The sequence below is a fragment of the Electrophorus electricus genome, chromosome 2 (assembly GCF_041902795.1).
Source record: "Electrophorus electricus isolate QZ-2024a chromosome 2, ASM4190279v1, whole genome shotgun sequence".
Classification (NCBI taxonomy): Eukaryota; Metazoa; Chordata; class Actinopteri; order Gymnotiformes; family Gymnotidae; genus Electrophorus; species Electrophorus electricus.
In genome coordinates this window covers 23,894,142-23,917,978 of record NC_137498.1, presented here as the reverse complement: position 1 = coordinate 23,917,978, position 23,837 = coordinate 23,894,142, and the positions used below count along the sequence as shown (strand labels likewise).

The window sequence follows — 23,837 nt, the reverse complement described above, 5'->3', positions numbered from 1 at the left end:
AAGCATTATGTATAATTGAGGAACGGAGCGTACTAAAAAGCTGCTGTCGTGATGCATTTCTGCATCACTGACCATCGCATGCAGGACAGCATAATCGCAAATCCATCCATGGTGCTGAAATACTTCACGTGTTGGAGGATTTCACTATACTATTTCTTCATACTTATTACCACTAATCATTGAATGAAAACGATGATTCTGTGCAGTGTCTCTAGGAAAGGCTGCTTTTCAGGGATACTGATATATTCTGATTGGTATTTCAAACAACAAGAATCACAATATGCATTCAAATGGACCTCTACAGAATATTTTAAGGAGAGCTTTAAGGATGAAAATATTGAATCAAGTCGGAGGTCTGTCTTAAGGTTGAAACAATATATTTATTCTCTCTCATGCAAAAAAAAATCAAAAAAAATCCCCAAACACACCCTTAAATCAAAGAAAAGTAAGAACCTAAAAAATAGCATATAGTTTATGGGTATATTTTCTTAAAATTTAACCTAAATCCTGTTTCCTAAAAAAGGATCCATACTCAAAAGAACATACTCTATTTCTCAATTTGCAGTTTACAGTAGTACCTATCTAGAGACAACTGACATCACTTTTGTTAAATAATACTGAAACAGCAATGTACTAAAAAGTAAGATTACAGGTTATTTAATTACAAAAATGAGTATAGCTACTTTCATGGGTAATCAAAAATAATGAACTTGTACAACTTTACAGAACTACAGCTTGGAATGAAAGTAAACTATATTATGCTCATTTCCTGTTACATACTGAGATTTATTCCTGACTCCTGTGACCATACTGGTCAACAAATTCCAACAATGGTACGTTTTCCCATAGGACATACAAGGGACAACATAATTTCACTACATCTTATTGGCTTTCCAGGACAGGTAGGAATTCCAGACAACGGCAACAATCTGGACAACAGCTAATCTGCAAATGACAAAAGTGAGATTTCAAGAGTAAAACAGAAATTCTGTTACATTTTAAAATGTATGAAGTGTTTATAAAGAAGATGAAAGGAATCAGATGCAAGTGCCCTGAATTATGTTTTAGCTGAGAGAACTGAGAATGTTTTCTTACCTGTGATGAAGTGGAATGAAATAAAAATTGCCAATCTGAACAGCAGGCCACAGCTGATAAAAATAAATAAACATACCATATTAAGTATGGAAATTAGATTCGGCATACTGGCTTCAAATTACAGCATTGTGAGCAAAAATCTTAAAATGTGTTGTTTTGTAAGGGTTCTTAAAGAAGAAACAAATACTGGTCTTAATAAAACTTTGATACATTACATACATAACCAAAAAAACCAGGTATGTAGTGATGCAAGCCTCACATTTCTATTCAAATATTTTTAGCAAAAATTGCTTTAGCGAAATGTGAAGCTTAAATCAATTTAAGCACTAAAGCAATGTTCAAATCACATAGAAATGTAGCCAATGTTAGTAAGATATTAATCTATAATTTTGTTTTTCATCCTTTTAGGTCCTAAACATGTAATTATATAAAAACTTACATAGTAATTGGAGATTAAAGCATCAAAATAGTCCTGACAAAGATGGGAAAGAAAATGTGTGTCAGTCAGAAGATACCATTTTAGAATAACACAAAAAGTATTAATGTTGCTGATTTTGGACATTTGACAGCTGACCTTCACAAACTGAGACAAAATACTCAGGACAGCTGACATGACAAATTGAAAACAAAATCCATAAACAAATGCTGAACACAGATATAGCCTAAGTTAGCATTTTAGTTTTAAAATCAGATTTTACACAGAGTACTACAAAACCGATAACTTTTGTGATTGCAGAAATCACAGATAATCCTTTCAAGTCAAGCACCATAAACATTACATTAATCTCCCATTTATTTTGTCATGTTTTTATTATTGTTTATACGACAGTTCACTCTAGTGAACACACTCTGAACCTTACTGTACACACTCTGAATTTGAATGGCTCCAATACTATCAACACTGAATAGTCAAATCAAAGCTCATAGTACACAGAGGCTGTGGGGCACCATCCAGGCTGAGAGGGTTCATGTCTACCAGTTACACATTTGAAGTTCATATGAACAGCCAGCATCTCAAGTGCTTATTAAAAAATAACTAATGTGAAACCTGGTCTAGTCAAGTAAAAGTGCAATCTTTGGAGAGGTCAGCTGAGCAGGAGTGGATGCAGGAAATGATCCAGTATCTTTGCCTTAACAGTTTCTATTTAACAGAACACAAAAAAGTGACCACCTGGGGAGAGGATTCTCCATGGGAGAGACATCATTGTATTGTTTCCGTTGTTGACATGGATTTAGTGATTTAGTTACAAAACAACAAGGAAAGACTATAGAAAAATGTAATCCACAAGATGGTTGATAATTGGGCACAATCATTTTTTGCTTCACATTTCAAAATCCAAATGTCCTAGAGTAGGGGTTAGCAACTTCTGGCTTGTGGGTCAAATGTTGCACACATGGTTTCCACTAGTTTAATATGGCAAAAACAAAAAATCAAGCTAAAACACCTCAGCAAAGGAATGTAGAGAAAGAGATCACACACAGACAAAAAAATGTAATTATACTATCCACCCTACTGTTTCTTGGAACTCAAAATGAAGACGCTGTTCAAAAAGACAGCACTGCAGATTAATAACTCAAAAGTGGCATGTAGCACAAAAATAACCTGCTGATCGCTGCCCCAGACACGAGCTCAAGGTAACATCAGTCACTTCATTATGCCACGGACTAGTTTATATCCAGGGATATTACAGCTTGAAACAGCACTTAAGACAACAATAAAGAGTGGCTGAATTGTTTGTGGTTAATCGTTGCTGTCCTGAGAACTAACGGGTACTTGACCTTTTTAGCAAAGCTACAGTCCTCACCTAATGCTACCTTTAATGTTATATAATAAAAGAAGAACGAGAGCTTAGTGGAGGGATGTAATCTGACCCAACATCATGAGCTATGCTGCTATGACCCAAAGTGTTAAATGAAATTAGCCTTGTCTGAAATTAACCAATTTCCTTGGATCATTTCCAGGTATAAATCTTTCCATTATCCAGTGTCTATTAGAGGATGAGTTCATATTTTAATGTTGGCAAAGTTTCTTCTTCACGCCCACAGAGAAAGTTTTTCTGGATCTAGATTTTCCTAAAGATGCTTTGTGACGATGCCTGTTGTAAAAAGCACAAAAGCTGCAAGTAAAATTGAGATGAGCTTTAATCCTCACTGTGGAAGATAAATGAAGATGTGGTTCACTAGCTGAAAAACAACCTCCCATGAATCCACAAGTAACTCTGTGATCCAAAGGTGTAACCAGTTGCTGTTGTATAACCACGCACCAAAATGTTATTCTCTACTATTGCTTTTCACCTTGCATTTTGTTTTAGATAAGATGCTGGCTTAATGAGGGCATTTGTCATCCGTTTTCTGTCTTTTCTGACATTTAGGTGATTGACCTTTCAGCCTCATTTTAACTCAACTACCTTCCTTACATAAATAATTTATGGTCCTCTCCCAGAGAACATCGCTGTCAAGCCCCCACTCCATTATACCCAAACACATGAGTCACCAAATGCTGCACTAAAACCCATCCTTTCCAGCAGTACCTTAAATATCTTATGTGCCTATTTGGGGATCATTGCTATTGTTCAAAACTGTGTTTCTGGCTGTGGGAGAGCAGAGGGTATTCTGGGGGATGAAGCAACTGGTTGTATTTGCTCTCTATGGTGGTCTGGAGGTAATCTGTGTTATGAAAAGACCGTCAGCTTTCATTGTACACTGAAAAGCTGAAGTTCAAATTCAAGTACCCAAGGTTTCCGCTGTTATATAGCAAACATCTATTTTGAATAAGAACTCTTGACTGCTGACCAATAAGCTTTGAGGAGAAGAGCAAGTTACACACTGACCCTCTTGAGCTTGGCTATGTTCTGTTCCACAGTTAGTCCATTGAGCGTTCCAGAAATTCCTAGGAATGCACCAAGAAAACATGGAGCGAATCCCACCTGTGAAAAAAGGCAACTTCATTTGAAATAGCATGCCTCACTGTGAAATTCACATACATTGCATGGAGGTCAATGTATAATCATGATTATGGACAAATTCCATTAGAAATCCATTTTAAATTACTGGACATAATTTCTGGCATTTTCATTGATAAACCTTGACTAACATTTGCACTAATCATAAAACATACAACTGATATCAAGACATCTCGATCGAACAGAAAGATCCAACAGATTGCTGTGAGTATTGTAGACACTCACAAACAAGAAACAGTGTAAAAACAAAAGGGTTTTTTTTTTTTTTTTGGTGGGGGGTGCTATAAAATTACTTCACAAGTGTTTAGCAGACACAACCAGAGTGATTGGCAGCTGTTTCAGCAAGTGCCGCTCCCTTAGCTGAAAAAGTAGACAGCTCACCTGCCTTAAATGCTCACCCACTGAGTAAGGGAGCGGCAATACATGGCTGGTGTACTCTAGCCAGATAAGCTGTAGCACATGTGTCTGACACTGTTGGGCAAACTGATGCAGCCAGGTTTTATTTATTTATTTATTATTGGTGGATAATTTGATCAGCAACACCTTTGGACATCACGGAAAGGAAACATCTTAAATTGGCCAAAGTTTATGTGGAGTTGTTTGTGTACAGTTAGAGTGATGGTGCAGTGGCTTTTAGCATGGACTATGATGTTTCCATCACAAATACTTCCGACCAGAAAAATTTCATGTTTCCTTGTACGTCTAAATTTTTGCTTAAGACAATGCAGACTATTTCTTTACAGTATTACAGCAGTTCTTTACAGTACTTTCCCCAGCATAACCTTTTTGCCTATTAGCAATGACGCTAATAGCAATGACGCTAATATCGTTTAGCCTTTTAGCAATGAAGCTATCAACAATGAAGCTAATATTTTAACGAAGTTGTCAAACATTGTTGTGATGTGACCTTGCACACTCTAGATGTATAGTGACTAATGACGTTTTGTGCATTTCCAGAGGTTTTGGGGCACTTTGGAGTTACAGTGTACTATGAAAGTATAGGCTCAAAAATCCATGGTGAATCAGGAAATGTAGAGCATTACTGAAATTTTATCTACAACATCCACATTATAAACCCCAAAACTGAAAGGTCTTTTAGCTTTTTTTTTTTTTTTTTTGTATTAGATAAGCTCAAATGGAACCTAAATGATCGGGAAAATACCTGGATGTGAACGAATGTCTTTGCCCAAGTGTCTATTTCAATTTGAATCCTAAATGATCATCGTGCTATATGTACAATTTCAGATAACTAGTGTGTTTGCAGAAGTACAAATCTTTTACATTTTGTTGTACTTCCTCGAGAAAAGCCAAATCACAACACACACACACACACACACACACACACACACACACACACACACAAAGTTAAATCCAGAATGATAGCAGTTTCGCATATGGTTTACCATATGCATTTCATTCAGCAATGATACTTGTGTATTACCCATCTCTCTCTGCCTTTAAAGCTTTAAAGGTGTTGTAAAATGCAATCTCTTTGCAGACACCCTCCTGTCCTTATTCTGTGCATTTGCTCCACTGAAATCATGCTTCAAACGAATTATGCAAGCAGTCATTCATTGTACACCTGTCAATGCAAGAATTACTTGACATGCACAGAGGGGGTACGCACCCAGAATGGCTAGAACAAATGAACACTGATAAACACTAGCGCCATAACCACATCACGTGCTTGCATACTATAGACAAGCAACTGACGAGGATCTCTAAGGACACCATGCCTCAGGACCATTCGTTTTTAGAACAGCAAAGTCTCCATCTAAAAAAACCCCAAAACAAAACAACCCACAAATTTAAGTCATGTGTTTTATATTTTTTTAAATATGAAGTTCTGGATAGAATTGGGATTCTATCCAGAACAGATGTGCAGATAGTTTGACAGGGTATTTGTTTTTAGTAAAATGTTGGATACAAATTTTATTCACAATTTAAAATGTCTACACTGACATGTCTTAAGTTAGTATAAAAGCTCAAAATTGGAAATTGGAAAACCTAACTTGTAATAGAGTTAAGCTCATTCTAAATGAATTTTATATTTAACCAGAAGAGGTGACGTACACATTTCATAATCAATTAAAATAATATTATTATCCATTAATATTATCCATTAATAGTCATGTTAACCTTTGAATCTAATTTTAAGAAAAGGTCTATTGACAGAATAAATTTGGTTTCAGATACCATTTTGATATTATGGTACAGTTTTGTTTGGGTTAAATTTATTTTACATGTAAATCGATCCTTTTAAAATTGCTGCATTAAGCACACACACACACACACACACATTTTATTTATATATATATATATATATATATATATATATATATATATATATATATATATATATATAAAAAAATAAAATAATAAGATTTCACTCAGAACCTTTAATCAGAGTAGGGGAGTCAAGCCAAAGACACTTGTAGATACTCGAAGGTATAAGAGCATCTAAAATTCCCCTAACCACAGGGTTACAACTTAAATATAGCCTATGACTTATATTCATTCACTGAAACCTGTGGCAGAGAGTCAGGACGACTGTCATAAAGAAAGCATGTTGCACTCAAAAAATAAATAAAGAAACTTTTTTCTTGTGATAACTATATACCATCACAAATACCTTGTATACTATTGGCTATGGTGAATTTCTAATGGTCAGTGGTATTTTGAAACATCCTGTGATTGGCTGCCATCTGGTCTTGGGCACTGTGTGTTTACTTCTGGCTATGCTACTGCCCCAAGCTAGTATACATCATAAGGTTCTTCTATATTACTATTGGAAGGCCCCAGAGCATGAACGCTAAATTCTATCATCTGTAGGGCACACCCACACTTGGCCAGAGTTATTGTCAGACATGAAAAAATGGACACTATTAAACTCCAACCAGACGCCTATTTGCTATTTTTCTAGAAACTATGGATGGGAAAGGTAAGGGAGACAACACTCCTATAGCAGCACATCAATCACACACGCTTCTTCAAAGTGGTTCACTCTGACACTGTTCCTATAGAATGGTCTTTTAATTAATTTAGTGAAAGCTGATGTACAGTAACTTGAATACAACTTGTGTACAAACTTGTGTAACTTGGGTATGATTTGCCATTGAAAACAAAATTGGCACGTTTATTTGTTAATTTTCAGTAAATGCAGACATGCTTTAAAAAGAGTAGGCTTGGTTTACTTACAGCTGAGCCCACCAAGCTGCAATGTGAATTCATTGTAGCCTATGTTGCAATAAAAACTATCATGTGATTTTCTTTATAAAGGAAGTTCACTTAAAAGTATCAGTGTAAAGAGGAGAGAGAAAGAGAGGAATCAAATTAGGAGTGAAAGCTCTAAGACACAGTGGGGTTGAAGAGTGTCATACCTGGTCAACTAGCATTTTCTTCATTGCAGCAGTTTTGGTCCCCCCTGCAACTAATTTGTCTAATACCTTGTACCATCCTCCAACAACTGGTCCCTGGAGTAGGCACAGAGGTAACATTTTTTGGTCTACATGCATACACAACAGACATTAAAATGTTACCTTTTCCACTCACTTTCTCTAACTTTGGAAAGCAGAAGGATCGCACAATCATAAACAATTTTGGTTTTCGCAACAAAGATAAAAAATGTTTCCCTACAATTCTTCTAACAAATCATGGAGTTGTTTTATATTGTGAGCTGTGAGCTTCCTGAACAATCACAGATGTTCGAGATGAATCTTCTTTGGGCACATAAGATATCACAAGCAATTAAATTTGGTCAAAATAATTCAGGTCTATCTTGCAATTAATCACATCAAAAGTTTGTCACTGTATTTTTAATATGCAGCAAGGCATATCCCAATCTTAAACTGTTCCAATATTATTGTAATATGCTATTTTGTTCATATATTATGCCAATGCATTTGCCAGTCCACCCATATGGGTATCCCCCATGTGTACCATTGTGGGTGATTTACATATAGCAGTTTGTACTTTTCTTCACACAAACTTGGATGAACCACTGAGGCATCAAATAAAAAAAAGTGAGACTTACAACAAAGAAGAAGCCAATGCCCATCATCTTGGTGGTGCGTATCATGCTGTGGTTGGCCCAGCCACGGTGCTCGATCAGCTGCTGGGAGATGACATCTCCAACTCCCACCAGACAGCCTGCAGCAACAGACAAAGAGGAAGGTGTAAAAACAAATGGGGAAGAAAAAAAAAGATACACAAAAAAAGGCTAAGAAGGAAAGGATGAAGTAAAGATGGAAGGAAATGGAGCAGGGCAAGGAATGAAAAAGAGAATGTGTGTATGTGTGAGAGACATGAATCCCAAGTACACAAGGGTGAAAAAGTCAGACATCTGTCTGCACCCAATCCACAGGACAAGAGCCAGCATTAAGGTAAACATGCCAACACTTCCACCAAGGAGAAGAGCAAGAATGATCATTCAGACCAGTGCTATGCCAGGTACTGCTGCACATAAGGGTAGTATGGCCTAAGAATGTCATGCTGCAATTTACACTGAGAACATTCTCATGGGAACATTATCATTAATATACAGTGAAACATATCAGTGAAACAAATCAGACAGGATAGTTTCAGCCGTAATCATGTGCCTCACACTGACAGTCACAGCGCAATATAAACACTGGTGTTAACGATTTATCTAAGATATAGTTTTGCTTTCCCAAAAAAGTATTAAAGGAACACTGCTGATGTAGTAAGCCAAAGAGACATTTTAAAAATGTAAAAAAAATTATTATTATTAAAAAAAACACTTTTTTTTTCACAACAGATGTCACAAAGCAGCTTTACAAATGTCCGAATCCAAGCCGTCCAGGAAGCCAAGGGCGACAGTGGCAAGGGAAGACTCCCTAGAGCATGAGGAAGAAACCTTAAGAGGAACCAAGACTCAAAAAAAGCAGGGGCATCCTATACTGGCTAACAACAGTCACCACAATACTAACAATATAAATAAGGAGCAGAATAAAAACTGTGTCTGAGTCTCGAAAATTTACAAGAAGGTTATTCCATAGTGTGGGAACTTGACAGGAAAAGTCTCTGCCCCCTGCAGTAGATTTTCTTATTCTTGGTACTAGAAAAGAGCCAGCACCTTTTAATCTGAGCAGAAGGGGTGGGACGTAATGCACTAGGAGTTCTCTAAGGTACTATGGGGCAAGACCATTCAGTGCTATGTGGTTCATTATAAGTATTTTATAATCAATTCAAAATTTTCCTGGGACCCGATGTAAAGTAGCTAAGAGGAGTGATGTGATCAAATTTTCTAGTTTTAGTAAGAACTCTGGCTGCTGCATTTTGAATTAGATGGAGCTTGTTTAGGTACTTGGTGGTAAAGCCAGACAGTAAGACATTACAGTACTCTAGTCTTGAAGTGATAAGTGCATGGACTAGCTTTTCTGCATCATGTGAGGAGAGCATGTCTTTGCAATCTTTGCAATGTTCCTGAGGTGGAGAAAGGCAGTCCTAGCAATATTACTTACATAAGCTTCAAACGAAAGACTGGGATCCATAATGACTGTACTATAATGAGGCTTAAACCCTGACAAAGACTTAATGTATCTGGTTTCTGATTCTGGTATGAGCTTAGCTGCTGAGCTACAGCTTTTTCTAGGATCTTGGAAATAAATGGAAGGTTTCATATCAGCCTGTAGTTTTATAGCTGACATGGGTCAAGGTTAGAATTTCTGATAAGTGGTCTGATTACTGCTAATTTGAATGATTTGGGTATGTAACCAATGTTCAAGGATGAGTTTAGTCAATTTAATAAAGGTTCGATTATTTCAGGTAGGATTTCCTTAAGAAAATGTGTGGACAGAGATAGCAAGTGAAAGATTTTGAACGTGAGATCAGAGATGTAAATTCTGGCTCTTGGATAGATTCTAGAGTCTTTTTTGGCTTGGTTGCTCTAATCTAAGTAGCTGCCTGATGTCACGTTAATACTCTTAATGTTATCTCTAATGTGCTTAATTTTCTCATTGAAGAAATTCATGAACTCATTACTACTATGCGATGATATAATTGTAATCTGTCAGTTTTATACCTAGTTAGATGTGCAAGTGTACTAAATAGAAATCTAGGATTATTTTTGTTATTTTCTATAATCGTTTAGAGATATAAGATGCTCGAGCGGTAATAAGTACCTTTCCATACTTGAGAAGGCTCTCCTTTTATGCAAGCTGGAAAACTACAATCTCAGTGTGGCGCCATTTACGTTCTATTTTTTGAGTGTTTTGTTCTCATATTTTGTACCTAATTTTTTTTATTCTTAAGTAGAGCAACATCATTGCGTGTGCAGCAGAATACTGATTCTAAGCATTCAGTCATTTGATCACGTTCCATGGAGTTTGAGGGTATCCTAGTCGTAAATGATACGTCTGGGAGATTCGCAATAAACCAAGGTGCAGCAGCTGACGTGATCGGGCGTCTGGTATGATACCAAGGCAAGGTTACTATATTGTGGTTCATATGTAATTCAAATGAAATGAGGAATGGTCTGAGATGGCATCAGACAGGGGTATTAGGACCGTGTTATCTATGTCTACAACATATGTCAGTATTAAATCAAGTGCATGTCCACCAGTGTGAGGGTTTCATTGGGTGAAAGCATTTGAATCTAATATAGAACTAAAGGCCAATCTCAGACTGTCTTGGGCACCATCAAAGCAAATATTGAATTCACCAACAATAATGGCTCTTTCTGCTAGTGACTAGATTAGAGAGGAAATCTGCAAACTCTTTAATAAATTCTGAGTAGGGGCCTGATGGCTTGTACATGCAGATTAGTAGAAGAGGCTGGGTGGGCTTCTTATATCTGGCTATATCGTTTATGGTAGTAAAAATAATTCAAACAACTGGAAATCATAACCAGCTTTCTGTTTAATGCCTAATGTCTCAGTATAAATACCCGCAATGCCTCCTCCAGTTAGACAAGGGCGGTGTACATAGCTTTAGCCAGAAGGACATGCTTTGTTTACAGCTACTCACTGATTTGGCTTGATCCACATTTCTATTAGACACAGTACATTAAATCTATGTTCTGTTAGGATTTCATTATGAGAACTTTAGATGTTATGGATTTCCACCCTCCAATACACAGGTCTCCAGACATATCTCAGCATGCTTGACTGACATTGCATCATGGATGACAGCCCACCACTTGAAGCTGAACCCCAGTAAAACTGAGCTTCTGTACATCCCAGTAACTCCCACCCCTTACCAGGACCTCACAGTTTGCTTTGAGAATTACCTGGCATCACCATCTGAAGCTGCTCATAGCCTGGGCATAACTTTGGACAACCAGTTGTCATTCTCAACTCAAGTCTCAAAAAAGTGAGCTGGTCTTGCAGATCTCTCCTTGTAACATACAAAGGATTCAGCCCTTTCTCTTGCAGGAAGCTACCAAGGTACCTGTGCAGTCTCTTGTAATCTGAAAGATAGACTACTGCAACTCACTACTTGCTGGACTTCCTCTAAGAGCCATCAGACCTCTAAAACTTGTCCAGAATGCAGCAGCATGACTGGTATTCAATCTTCCAAAGTTTACAAATCACTCCACTGCTGCCCTTCCTTCATTGGCTTCCAGCAGCTGCACGCATCAGATTTAAAATCTTGATGCTTGCTTACTAAACCAAAAAAATGACCAGCTCCTCCATACATGATGTTAATGATAAAAGCCCAATCCGTACCTCGAGTACTTTGAACCTCAATTATGGCTTGGCTTGAGATACCATGTTTCAAGTCTCATGGAAGACAAGCATTGAGACTATTCTATGTCCTGGCTCCTAGATGGTGGAATGAACTTCCACTTGCTGTGTGAACAGCAGAATCCCTTGCAGTCCTCAAACGCAGGCTGAAGACCCTTCTATTTGTGGAATATTTCAATGAACACTGACCCTGCTCCTATGCCAACTAACTGAAACTAGCATTGATCCCTGTATTTCAATAGTATTCTAGTTCATTGGTATATAGGATTCTAACCTACTTTACTGGCTAGGATGTATTCTATGAGTAAATGACAAATAACTTTTCTAAGTCCCTCTGGATAAGAGCATCTGCTAAATGCCATGTAAATGCAGTAACAATTTCTATTTAATCCTGAATATTCTACGTGAACTAATGATTACTATAAATAACAGTGTACTATAATTTTGTGCATACAGCTCACAACATTAAATCTGAACTTGTTAGAGGTGCAAATAGGAATAGAACATTACCCTTTAAGAAAGCTATCCAATCATCCAATCGTGACCTTTAAAAGTCAGGTTCAGAATTTCACATCAAACATGGTGCTCCTAGTAAAGCTAAATGAATGTTCTTTAGTAATAAAGCCATTTGTAAGAAACCACTACCTGAATGGAACAGTGATGTGAGAACACAAGAAAGGCTAAACAGAGCTACAGAAATAGGAATAGAAATAATAATAATAATATTTTTTTATTATTATTAAAGTTGTTCCCCCCTGTCCAAGACAGACCCAGAGTAAACAAAACATCCTCACTCTGGTCTTGCGAGACATCTTAAGAGACTGAGCAATTTTTACTGCATTCAGGAAAGAAAAGACAAAGAAAGAATGTAGAGAAAAGCTCTGTAAAGAGACATCTTCAAGTTTGAAGCATCCTAAAAAGATTGACATTGATGTGCTCACCCAAAGGAAAAACTTCAGATTAAAATCAATACCATCTACCTGGTAAATTTCGTTACATTTCGAGTTTAAAATAATACTTCCTAAACAAACTATGCAAACAATTTCATCTCAGTTCATCCAAAACTCTGAGAAAAAACAGCCAGAGACACCTTTGTCCACTCTCTCAGGAGGGCATGACTCACCACGAACCAAACAAGTCTTTCAAGTCATTGTCACTGGGAGATCATGCCACTGAAGGCCTTACTCAAAAAGACTTCAGGTTTGACGTCATGCCCCTTAGCTTGTGCAGCTGCAAGCAAGTGTGTGTGTGAGAATGGAGTGACAGATTTGTTTCAGTCAAACTATTTCTGACTGAAATGTGCAGGCATTGGAGAAAGCATTGTGGGCACCCTGTTGTGTGAAAGCATGCTTGAGTGTGCGCACACACGCGCTAGTGAGGGGAAAGCTGAATGAACTGGGTCTGCCGAATGTGAGTGATGGCGACTGATATCAGATAGGGTGCAGCACGTCAGTGTGTCCTCTCTGCCACACACACACACACACACAGTGTCAATCACACTGACAGAGCCATTTCATCCAATTGGCTAGAAATGTCATGGGTCTTCACATGCGCCAATGTGACTTCGATCGGCTCCAGGCAAAGCTAAGCAGGGCCGCACATAAACCCATGCATTATGCATGTGTGCATGAAGTTGGATGTTGACACACATTGGTCGTCCACATGAATATAAACTCCAAAGATCCAACTGATTACATGATCACCGAATATTTTTTTAGCATCAAGTAGGCCTTCTATGTTTTCCTCAAACTAGTCCACATCTGCTACTGTACATGATCCATGGTCTTAAAATAATCACTCAAATAATTGTGCCTCATTATGCTGCCAATAATGGATGCTGCCAATCTCCCTAATCCACAGAAGCTAGTAGTTTATTAGAATACTGGCTATGTGTCACATTTCTGACTCAAGGGAATCCTCACTGTGATTAATACTACTACATTTGAAGTGACAGGTAAATGCCAAAACTCACACAACACATACTTCTCAGGGATCAGGGAGGCAATGCAAATAATAATCACTCAAACTAAGCCATGGGAGACAGTAAAGAAGGTACAACGTAGGACAGCATTAACCATCAACTGCCTTCCTTTTTGATACATTTCTTGCTTAATTTCACATGAAGTATCTGAGACAGCAATGTCTGTGGTTTTAGAAAAGACTGCAGTTTGTCCAACTGATAGACTGTGTCATGAGTTGAAATGTTTCAAAATAAAAAGCAGGGGTACCAAGAGGTAGAAGCTGGGCGTATTGCAATCCAAGCAAGTATATTTCTAAGTGTGTGTACCATACAAGTCAAGGCAGATGAAAACTCCCAAGCACATTGTATAATGGCTACTACTGGAGAAGTGTACATAAGGGTAATATTAATTAATCACGAGTCTTTCCAACTTGTGCAAGTTTATTGCAAATGCAAAATCAATGAGACATAATATATATCCATGAGCCACATATTCAATTATGCATCCATCACTCATATTTTAATTTACTCTTTTGAGATGAATGTTAGTTCCTGACATCATAATAAGAACATTTTCTACATAATTTTATTTGTTTTTATATAATTTCTCCCAAAGGGCGACTTCTGTTATAAGTCAACACAGGCAAACCCACCAAAATTTTAGAATAAGATTATTTATAGTTGTTACTGAAAATACTAAGGCTAATATTAAAATGTTCCCTCATGAGTGCATAGCAGGAAGATGCATTGTTGACATTTTAATGAAATCCCCAGTGTGCAGTGTACTACCACTGAAGCTAAAGAGTCCACTTAAAATGACATTAAACAGGTTCTGTAATCACACAACACTGCATCACTGAAAAAGCTCCTTATCCTGGTTGGGCTGATATCTCTCACCTTGGATAAGCGCAATTTAAACCTGAGGAGAATCTCTCTCATCAAGCAAGACTGGAGCAGGATTCATTGTGTACAATAAAGCAGGAGGGGCAGTGAGCTCTATACCCCTCTAGATAGAGAGTGCTGGGTTCTCTGCTCTGAGACATCATGTTAGTACGTGCAACAGGGTAAGCCCAGACTTCACGCCCCCGCCAAGTGATTCTGGTTGAGCCTCTGGTATCACCTTACTCATCTTACTCCTACAGAAAACAGTAGGCAAGGTCATGCCTCATCTCTGACTACTGAACAATGAACTAAGCACACTCCCTCCGCCCCTCACTTGGGAATAACAGGCCGAGCAGGACAAATGGGTGTTAAGACATGACTAAGTGTAAGCAGTCCACAAAATGGTGACGGCTACCCTGCAAAGGCAGTGAATTTGTGAGCGGTGATGAAATATTCCCTTTTTAATTAGATCGTTTGTATTTGTAAAGCAAGTCCATAACTAGTAGATGTGGTGTGAAGTGCTGACGCAATTTAAATATTACAAATGCTCAAACAAATTTAATCTCCACTACTGTATCCAAGCAGTACAAAATTAAAACATTTTACGCTCAATTTCAGAGTAACATGATTACAAGTTAAAATGTGTACAGATCACACAGCTGGTAGGAGTCATGCATTACTACTGAAATTCATAACTACACTACCTAACTCACAATCCTAACAGCCTATTCTTTTCCATGTTCTATGCAGTCTTGCCTTTAAGGCTAACATTTTAAAGTTGGGTAACAGCACCTTTTAAAAACCTTCAGCAACTGATTGTTAAAGTTTTGTTTAAAAAAAAAAAGCTTTCAGAAAAAGAAAAAAAGAGCAGCATCCGCCTTGAAATTTATAGGACAATCACTACCTCCTGCACATCCAAACATTATGGTTTACAAAGGACAAATAGTCAGATCCTAGTGAAGCAAGCTAGTCACTTTTATGTGATCTAACCTTTCCTTAAAATGTCAGGAAAGAACTAATCCAAAATAGAGTGGAAAGAGAATGGAACCTTTGCAAGGCTTTTACTGGCTTGTCTCAATAAAAGAAGTACATTCAGGAAAATGTGTGTAGGATGGGAAGGAAGAGCAGAACGAGTAGGACGGTAAGACACTTGTGCTTAAATCTCTGGCTGTAACATTCACGTGCACAAGGTCAAGGAGCACTCAAATCTTTAAAATATCTGTAGAGGTTAGCCACACTTAAAATGACCTGCAGCTTGCTGCTCGGCTCCCAAAGCTGTACTACCATCAGTTAAGAGTGAACCTTGAATGCCCTCTGGCAACAACCAAGGCAGTGGTGTACTGGCCTGTTTAAGCTTTACGCAGGCCGACTTGTGTGGTTCCACTATCCTCACTTCTAGTGGGGGTTGGGGAGTGGGGAAGTGCAGGGGAAAGATGCCCTTTAAATTATAAGCACAACTGCTTGCTCCCAAGGTGCACACAGACACAAAAAAGTTTACCACACCCTCAGAAGCAATCTGTCCACTCCATGGTGCCAAAAAGGAGCATGGCACTCAACTGAATAGGGCCCATGAGCGAGCATGCGTCTCCCTGAGCAAAGTGCTGATATCAGCACAACATTCCCCACTGTGTGTCCTTGAAGAAGTGCCACTGGGGGCTAATAGCTCTGACTGACGCATCTTACGTCTGGGTGAAATTATCTGTGATCAATTTGGCAGAGATCTGGTCTCTGCTTGTTCACTTTTCCACAGGGACAACGCACTCCGCCACATTTAGCTGATGAGATTGGGGCAACATAGCAACTGGGCTTGAGTAAATACCTTCAGATCTGCCCTCAAAGGATGTCACTGATTTTTGTGTTTACTGTACATTAAGCGATTAATACATAATTAATGCCCCTATATATGCTGACTCATTCCTTTGCTTGTTTCATTCATTTTCACTGTTTTGTTCATTTATTATGTTATGTTTTAATGCTACATTAATTAACATCTTTTAATCTTTCTCAACACATTCAATAAAAAGAACACATTTAACCACAGACCTCATCTGAAATGCCATTATAAAGTTTGGATAGCTAAATCCACAGAAGACAGGTCATCTAAAGAAGTCATTTAATCCTCTCACTTTAGATCACTTGCTTGCATTAAATTGCAGTCCTTAACCAACCAGCTGAGGTCATGTACATGCCATGTATTTTGGGGACCTTTGATACTTTATGAGAGCGTTTTAAACTCAGTTCTAAAAAAATGTAATCTATTGCTTGGAGCACATCATCTAATCAAAAAACAAGATCCAAGATGAATTTTTTAAGGAAAATTGAAAGCACATCTCTTCCATCTATTTAATAAGTTTGTGACTCAAGGACTGGGTGATTCTGTTTAGACAGGACTGACTGTAACCCATCATGAGGAAAATGTTCAGGCACCATATTTGGGGAATAAAAAGTGTGCCCATGGTTGAAGCAGCTGACAGAAAATGAGTAAAATAATATGAACATAAGTCTATCAAGATGAATATTGTCCTACTAACTTGTTTTTTTTTCTTTTCAGAAGACAAATATTATGGTATCAGAAGAAGTGTCATCGGCATGTGTATTTGTATTGCATGCATGATTTTCAACAACATCCATGATTGGTATTTATGATGGGTTGTTAATACCTTATACAAAAACACATGAAAGTGTGTATGAATAACATACATACTTTATTAATTTCATTTTGTATTTTTAATTTACTTTTATTATATACAGACTGCATATATAAATCAGCTCCAAATTGAGTTTATTTAAAAAATAAAGAAATACTGAAATATTGGTAAATATGACTGCAGGCGTACCCCTTGTTTGAGAGGGTCTTTATTAAAGGTTTCTATAACCAGACAACTGGATTTCAGCAATTAGAGGGTCCTATAAAAATGGCTTTTTTTTCCTCTCCTCATTGCCATCTGGTGACAGAAGTTTGTAAGTGCAGTTTCTAAACTAAATGTAAATATTGCACTATGATCAAAATAAATGTGATCTGTGCATAAAATTCATTATTAAGAAATATAAGGCTCAGCCTTTATATAGAACAAATTAATGAAAGCAATTTCATCTATAGGATGCAACTCAATCAAGCATACTTTTCGCAATAGAGTATGGGATAAAGAGGAAATATTGATAGTTCCAGCATAGAGAAACTTAGACCCTCAGCAGATACGCAGTGGGCTTAAATGCAAATGAGTATCAGTTTAAGGCAACAAAACCCCCTAACCCTTGTTGTTTTTGGAAGCATTTAAACACAGTATAATTATTTGCATCTTCTGTACCGTACCATTTTGAAAAAGAGTATTCCATTTGATAAGTTAAAATTACATCCACCTTGTTGAACCACAATTGTTGCAGTACATCCCCACAATTTGTACACTCCTGCTGCACAAAATAATAATAATAATAATCATCATCATCATCATCATCAGTAACATCAAGATTGTCAGCAACATTTGAAAGGCTTCTGTGGAAATAAAGATAATCTTGGATTGTGTTTAATATTAATGAGACGCTACAAAGGAGTTCCTCAGCACTAAGCTAGTGGCAAGATTCTGCAGTGGCCATTTATAAAATAATGGGAGACAACAATTTTAAAAAGGCATGAGTTTAAAAAAAATTATGAACCTAACCTTTGAATATTTTAAAAGACATGTATTTTTCTTATCCATTTCAGAACTTTGGACAAAGCACCCCAGAATTCCTACATTGTTTCAGTGTTGTTTCGGTTTGTGGAACAAGTAAATGTTTAATTACAGGAAATAGTTAACAGGGATCCTTGAGATCGAGTTGACCCAAAGGGCACAGCCCATCAGACTCATTTTTGGAACAAGGAGGAAAGGAAAACATCAGACTGAAGTTCAATGTGTGTGCGAAGGGAGGGACTTTACGGTTCTTACCAGCTGTTACAATTTGAACAGTCCATGGACGTTTGGTCATCAGTGACTGGTAAGATCTCCAGAGAGCTGCCATATCAAAACCCGAGCTGTCACGGATACTGAAGAAGTCGCTACTGTAACGACAATTTCAGATAGGCAACATTATGATGCAGAGATTTGTAGCCAATACTAAACATATTGAATTCGCCTCATAATAGCATGCCAGAAACGCACAGAGGGTCGCACATTAGGATGATAACGTGGCCGACGTTACGTGCAAGTCGGAGGAAGTTTTTCATGCAGCTAACTGGCCAGTATTGCATTCGGCTAATACCATTTAATTTAGCTATCCAAGCTAGCTAGGAAAGTGAACAGCATGTGCCGGTGTGGAACCAAAACGTACTCTGTCCTGATCTTGACAGTTAGCTCAGCATAAATCTACGCCACCCACAGCTGCCTTTGGGACTCAAAGGTTACTCATGGACAGTGACACGCACCGAAATCTGTTGTATAAATTTTACAGTTAAACACACAAAACAATGGCAATAGGGTTTTCAGACATTTCTCTCCAACAAATGAAATAAGAAAACAAATCAATATTCGCCACGTGCAGAACTTGGAACAGCAAGACAGAAACCCTGAATTCTGTTGGCTAAATCTTCACGTTGAACATACCACTAGTGAAAAACAATGGCAATATTTTCAGACATTTCTCCCCAATAAATGAAGCAAAAACATTTAAACATCCAATATAGTCTCACCAGTTCTAGCAAACGGAAGTTTCACCGTTCTTGCAAGACAAGTTAGCAGCTCATTTTACTTTTTTTTTTTTTTAAATGACGTCTTGTTTGAGTCCAAGAATAGCAATACTGACCACCTAGTTTCCGGGTCTTCAGAGTTTCTTTTATTTTAAAATAGCGTCCAACTCTTTCATAGTAATGATATGTACATTTTTTCCACGACAAAGTACAAAGTATTGACTTTTTAAAAAATGTCTTCCTTTAAAAGTATTTTAACCTCGAGAAATCAAACAGACCTCAAGAATAACATTTTTTAAATAAAATGCAACCGAATGTATTCAAAGATAATTAAAAAAAATACTTTAGTAAAAACATTTAATAACAGTTTTTAAAAATGAAACATTCACAGCAGTTGGATGTTCATCTATTTATAATAAGAATGAGTACACACTCATAAAATCAAGACAAGGGCATGATGTGGGCATGTGTCCTCTGGCATCAGAGATGTTCAACCTCTGAGTGGTCCCAGAGGACAGTACACCCATGATCCTACAGCCTGGTGAGTTTTGTAGGAGGTGTAGACAGCCAGTGTCTGACATGTAGAATGAAACACTGACACACTGAAAATAAATAGTAAATTAATTACTGCCATTCCATTTAACACACACCTATCTATTGGCTACCTTTGGATTGAGCCATGGATGCATCTCTGTCTTCTCCCTCATCTTGCCAAACTTTCCTTCTACCGCTAAGAAATGATACTTAAAAGCAGGGTGCATCCAGATTATACACGAAGCCCTGCTATAATGACATGGTGAGATGCACACTAATAACTAACAACAACTGAATAACAACAAAAAAGTATATTCAGAATCAGAATTTCTCTTTGCACCTGTAGCCAGATAATATTTAGATTACAATTAAAAGGTTTTATATTATTCAACTTTAAATAGGAAAATAATAATAGTGAACTGGCTTGTTCACTGGGGGTTTGGACTCAGACATCTCTAAAGATGCTTTGTGATTGGCTGTTGCAAAAGGTGCTCTATAAATAAACTGACTTAAATGCAGAATAAGATAACTACCTCTTTCTGCAGGGGGTGAGGAAGAGGCAGAGCATGAAGAAGAGGCACCAGCTGTGCTGGCTGTTGGAACATAAGTGGTGGTGACTTGACTGTGGACACAAAACTTGGTGGATCCTGCAAGTGCATTTGCAGTTGCTAGTTGTCCCACAGGCCGTGGTGGGGAGAGTGGTAGTGGTCTTGTTCTTTGCTGCAGCAGTGGGGTCTAAGGCTGTCTGGGCCTAGTAATGACATGGACCTCAACAGAAACTCGCCTGGGGGACGACGACTCAATTTACCCAGGTGAGGATCTCTGCAAGGTTGGGCTGGATCAACCCTGCTACCACCAGAGGGTGATTGATACAGGCTGAGGGTGTTGGAGTGGGTGGTTGGGAGAATGCAGAAGCTTCCAACTGGAGAGGAGACACATGGTTTCCGTGGGCTCGTGGCAGGGCTTCTGAGACCAGTAGAGGGCATGAGGTGGCTTAAATCTATATCAAGTGGATTTAGAGGTAGCTGCCACACTTCCCAAAAGCATCCACAATAATGCCCCAGTCCCTCAGATGCTGGTAGGGCTGGTAGAAAACTGCAGAACAATATACGAGTGCTTAAAATGGCAGAAGTCACCAGCCACTCTGGAAAAATTATTTGACCCAATTTTTAAAAGGGACAAAGAATCCCACACCCAGTGGCAGCAAGACATGAGAGCAATTAGGTGGAATGCACAGGAGCATGACACCCTCCCTCTTAGCAACCTCAGTAACTTCTGCCAATAGGTGTGACTTGTGTACGTCAGAATTACGTGCAGAGGGCACTCCTTATGGGTTTGCAAGATAAAGGTGATGGAACCACCACTGGAACAGGGCCCTGTCGGTGGACCCCGACAGTGATTTCCCATAGAGGGTCCTACTTGTATTTATGGGCCTCTGGGAACTCATTTAGCAAAACAGTGAAATGTCCTCTCCATATGCATTGAAACAGACCAGTACTGACAAAATCCCAGGTGACTTGGGCTTGCTGTTAATAATGTTTAGATCTGCGGGGTGCTAACACCTTGTGCCTGGTATCATTCAGCTGAAATCCATCCTCATCGCAGTTGTAGACTTGCTGACCCTTCCCTCGGCCCATGCTCTTCCAATGTTGAAATGAGGAAGCTGAAGTACTTTTCCATCATCTCATTCCTGCCATATTCCACCCTACCATGACCATTGGTGTCAGGAATCCTGATGCTGGGTTCAGTTGCGTGCCTACTCCGAAAGCAATAAAACAACTTCATCTGGGTTCTTCTTCCTCCTCACTGAACTGGTATATGCCATCAGCTGCATCTTAGTGAACGAAAATCCATGTTCTGAGCAATAAATGCAGTACTGCACCAGAGCCTGCTCGCCATATAGGCCACCAACAGCTTTTACATTTAGCTGATGCTTTTATCCAAAGTGAATTCCAATTATGACTGAGTGAGTACATTTGGAGCAATTGAAGGTTAGGGGCCTTGCTCAGGGGCCCAACAGTGGCAACTTCACAGTGGTGGGGCTTGAACTGACAACCTTCTGACTACTAGTCAAGTACCTTAACCACTGTCCCCTACATTGCCTATGTCTTGACCACTTACTCAGTCCCTCAAGGTGTTTTGGGGAACCATGAAGAGCTGGGATACATTACATAAAGCCAAGCCTGCAGAAACCTCTTCTTGCGCTTGCACCTGGTAAACATTTTGCATCTAACTGGGCTTGACAGTTTTCTGTTAATATTGCAATAATATGCAATATGAAAATTGCACCTCTAGTTAGTTTTTTTATTTAAACACTGTAAGACCTACCAATACATTTATTAATAACATTATAAAGTGTGCAATGATGTGCATTTTTGTTCAGATTGCTTTGGTTGTAAATAGAACACAGTCCTAAGTGTTTTCTTGGGACACGCATATGAGAAATTGCCTTTTCACATCATACGGGATTATAATACGATTACATGCACACAGAGCAGTCTCAAGGGGCAGTTGAGGGCAGGCGACTTGACCCATGCGGTGCCCATCTTACAGCCCGAACTGAAGTGGGCTGACTGAAGTTACACTTCCATGGCTGCGCAGCGTAGATATATCAGGTTTACATGTTGTATTAGACCAACACATTTTTCTGTGTGTCAATATGTGCTCCATAAACATGTATCTATATGAAGGTTTGTTTTTTTTTAAAATCAAAGTAACATCTCATCTTGGTTTTTCAAGCTAAAACAAGTTTTAAATTTTTAGTGTTAGGTTTATTCTTAAAATGATTTCAAAGACAGTTTAGGTTAAGAAAACGAGTGCCTAAAAGTGCTGCTGAAAAATAGCATGGATAAACAAAAGTTTGTAAACTACAACCCATGTATAACCCAACTATGCTGCAGTACATAAAATTGGAACTTTTTTATACACCTACTGTAAACGTCTTTGGTTCTTTTCTAGACTCTATGGCGGCAAACGTTCGCCATGTGTTCACCCACCTATGTTCAATGGTTTTACATAAAAGTTATTTTTATTCGTCTCTAAATAGAAAAGGTCTTGTGTGTTTGTACACGCCGAATTAAGTAGCTACAACTCTTAGCAAAAATGAAGTACTGTTTACATATTGTATACATAGAAAGTACAGTACTCTGTTAGAGCGGCAACTTACGTTTTTGAAGTCCGTCCCCGGCGCTGACAAGAGCGAAGTTAACTTTCTCGTTAACTTGGCTAGCTAGCTAAAGCACGTTATAAATAGGCCACATAGGTAGCCATAAAGGTAGCTAGTGTTAATGTTAGTTAACTAACTTGCTCATTACCAAAATGAGCGTATGTAATTAGTTTTAAAAATTGCGAGATATTTAAGCACATAGGTTATTCACTCATATGAAGTCTGGGTATATCCAGCTAGACTAGCGAAGTTTCACTGGAAAGCTAGGTTAACTTATATTGCTTCAGAGTTGTTGTTTGCTTTTATAAGCGAGGAGTAAGTTATTTAGCTAGCTAGCGTTAACGAACTCACCAAAGCACAACTATATCCTACCTACAGGGCTTACTGCATTATTAAATAGACTCATAGCATAGCCTCTTTCCATCGGTCCCATAAAATTGCTTATTTATGCTAGCTATCTAACCTTGTTGGTAAATAACTACTCAATCTACATCCTGCAGGGATAATGGCGACTTCAGTCGAGTGAGGTAATTTTCAAAATAAAAGTCACACTTATTTCCAAATTATAATGAGAGCTTTTATTTTAGAAACAAAACGCTGACATGCCAACATGCGCAAATGTTTTAAGTATTTGGGGGTAATTGGGTAAGTTAAGGTAGTTTAATTCGGATGCATGTCACACGTTATATTTATGGAATTTGGCAGATGCACTTATCCACAACAACTTTTTTTCAGCTATACTGTACATGTGAAGCTAACCCAGGACAGTGAATTTAATAGAACAATTCTCTACATTCTTTACCATGTGTGCAACAGACAACTGATACTAAGTAACTGATACAAAGCCCAGGACTAGATACCTGTTTTA

General features: G+C 38.2%; 1 protein-coding gene across 5 annotated transcripts; it reads right to left on the bottom strand.

Moving 5' to 3' along the window:
- Positions 1–360: 360 nt before the first annotated feature.
- On the bottom strand, positions 361–23,481 carry mpv17 (mitochondrial inner membrane protein MPV17). Of its 5 annotated transcripts, none has more exons than XM_027000629.3 (9): positions 22,970–23,481; positions 18,915–19,014; positions 18,533–18,645; positions 8,092–8,207; positions 7,439–7,531; positions 3,927–4,022; positions 1,535–1,567; positions 1,096–1,148; positions 361–945 (listed from the first exon to the last, which is right to left on the bottom strand). In XM_027000629.3, exons 3-9 carry the CDS (start codon positions 18,603–18,605, stop codon positions 876–878), a joined length of 534 nt encoding a protein of 177 aa, XP_026856430.2. In that variant the 5' UTR covers positions 18,606–18,645; positions 18,915–19,014; positions 22,970–23,481; the 3' UTR covers positions 361–875. The 5 variants fall into 5 exon arrangements, with proteins under 5 accessions (XP_026856430.2, XP_026856437.2, XP_026856420.2 ...); XM_027000636.3 differs by lacking the exon at positions 22,970–23,481 and adding an exon at positions 19,273–22,934; XM_027000619.3 differs by lacking the exon at positions 18,915–19,014.
- Between the last annotated feature and the right edge of the window lie 356 nt (positions 23,482–23,837).

Coding starts and splice junctions, on each gene's coding strand:
- mpv17 (XM_027000629.3), bottom strand. CDS start 18,605: ATGGCAGCTCTCTGGAGATCTTACCAGTCACTGATGACCAAACGTCCA. Junction 8,208..18,532: donor TGTTCAAATTGTAACAGCTG/GTAAGAACCGTA, acceptor CTGTTGCTGCAG/GCTGTCTGGTGGGAGTTGGA. Junction 4,023..7,438: donor AGAAAATGCTAGTTGACCAG/GTATGACACTCT, acceptor CTTTTTTCACAG/GTGGGATTCGCTCCATGTTT.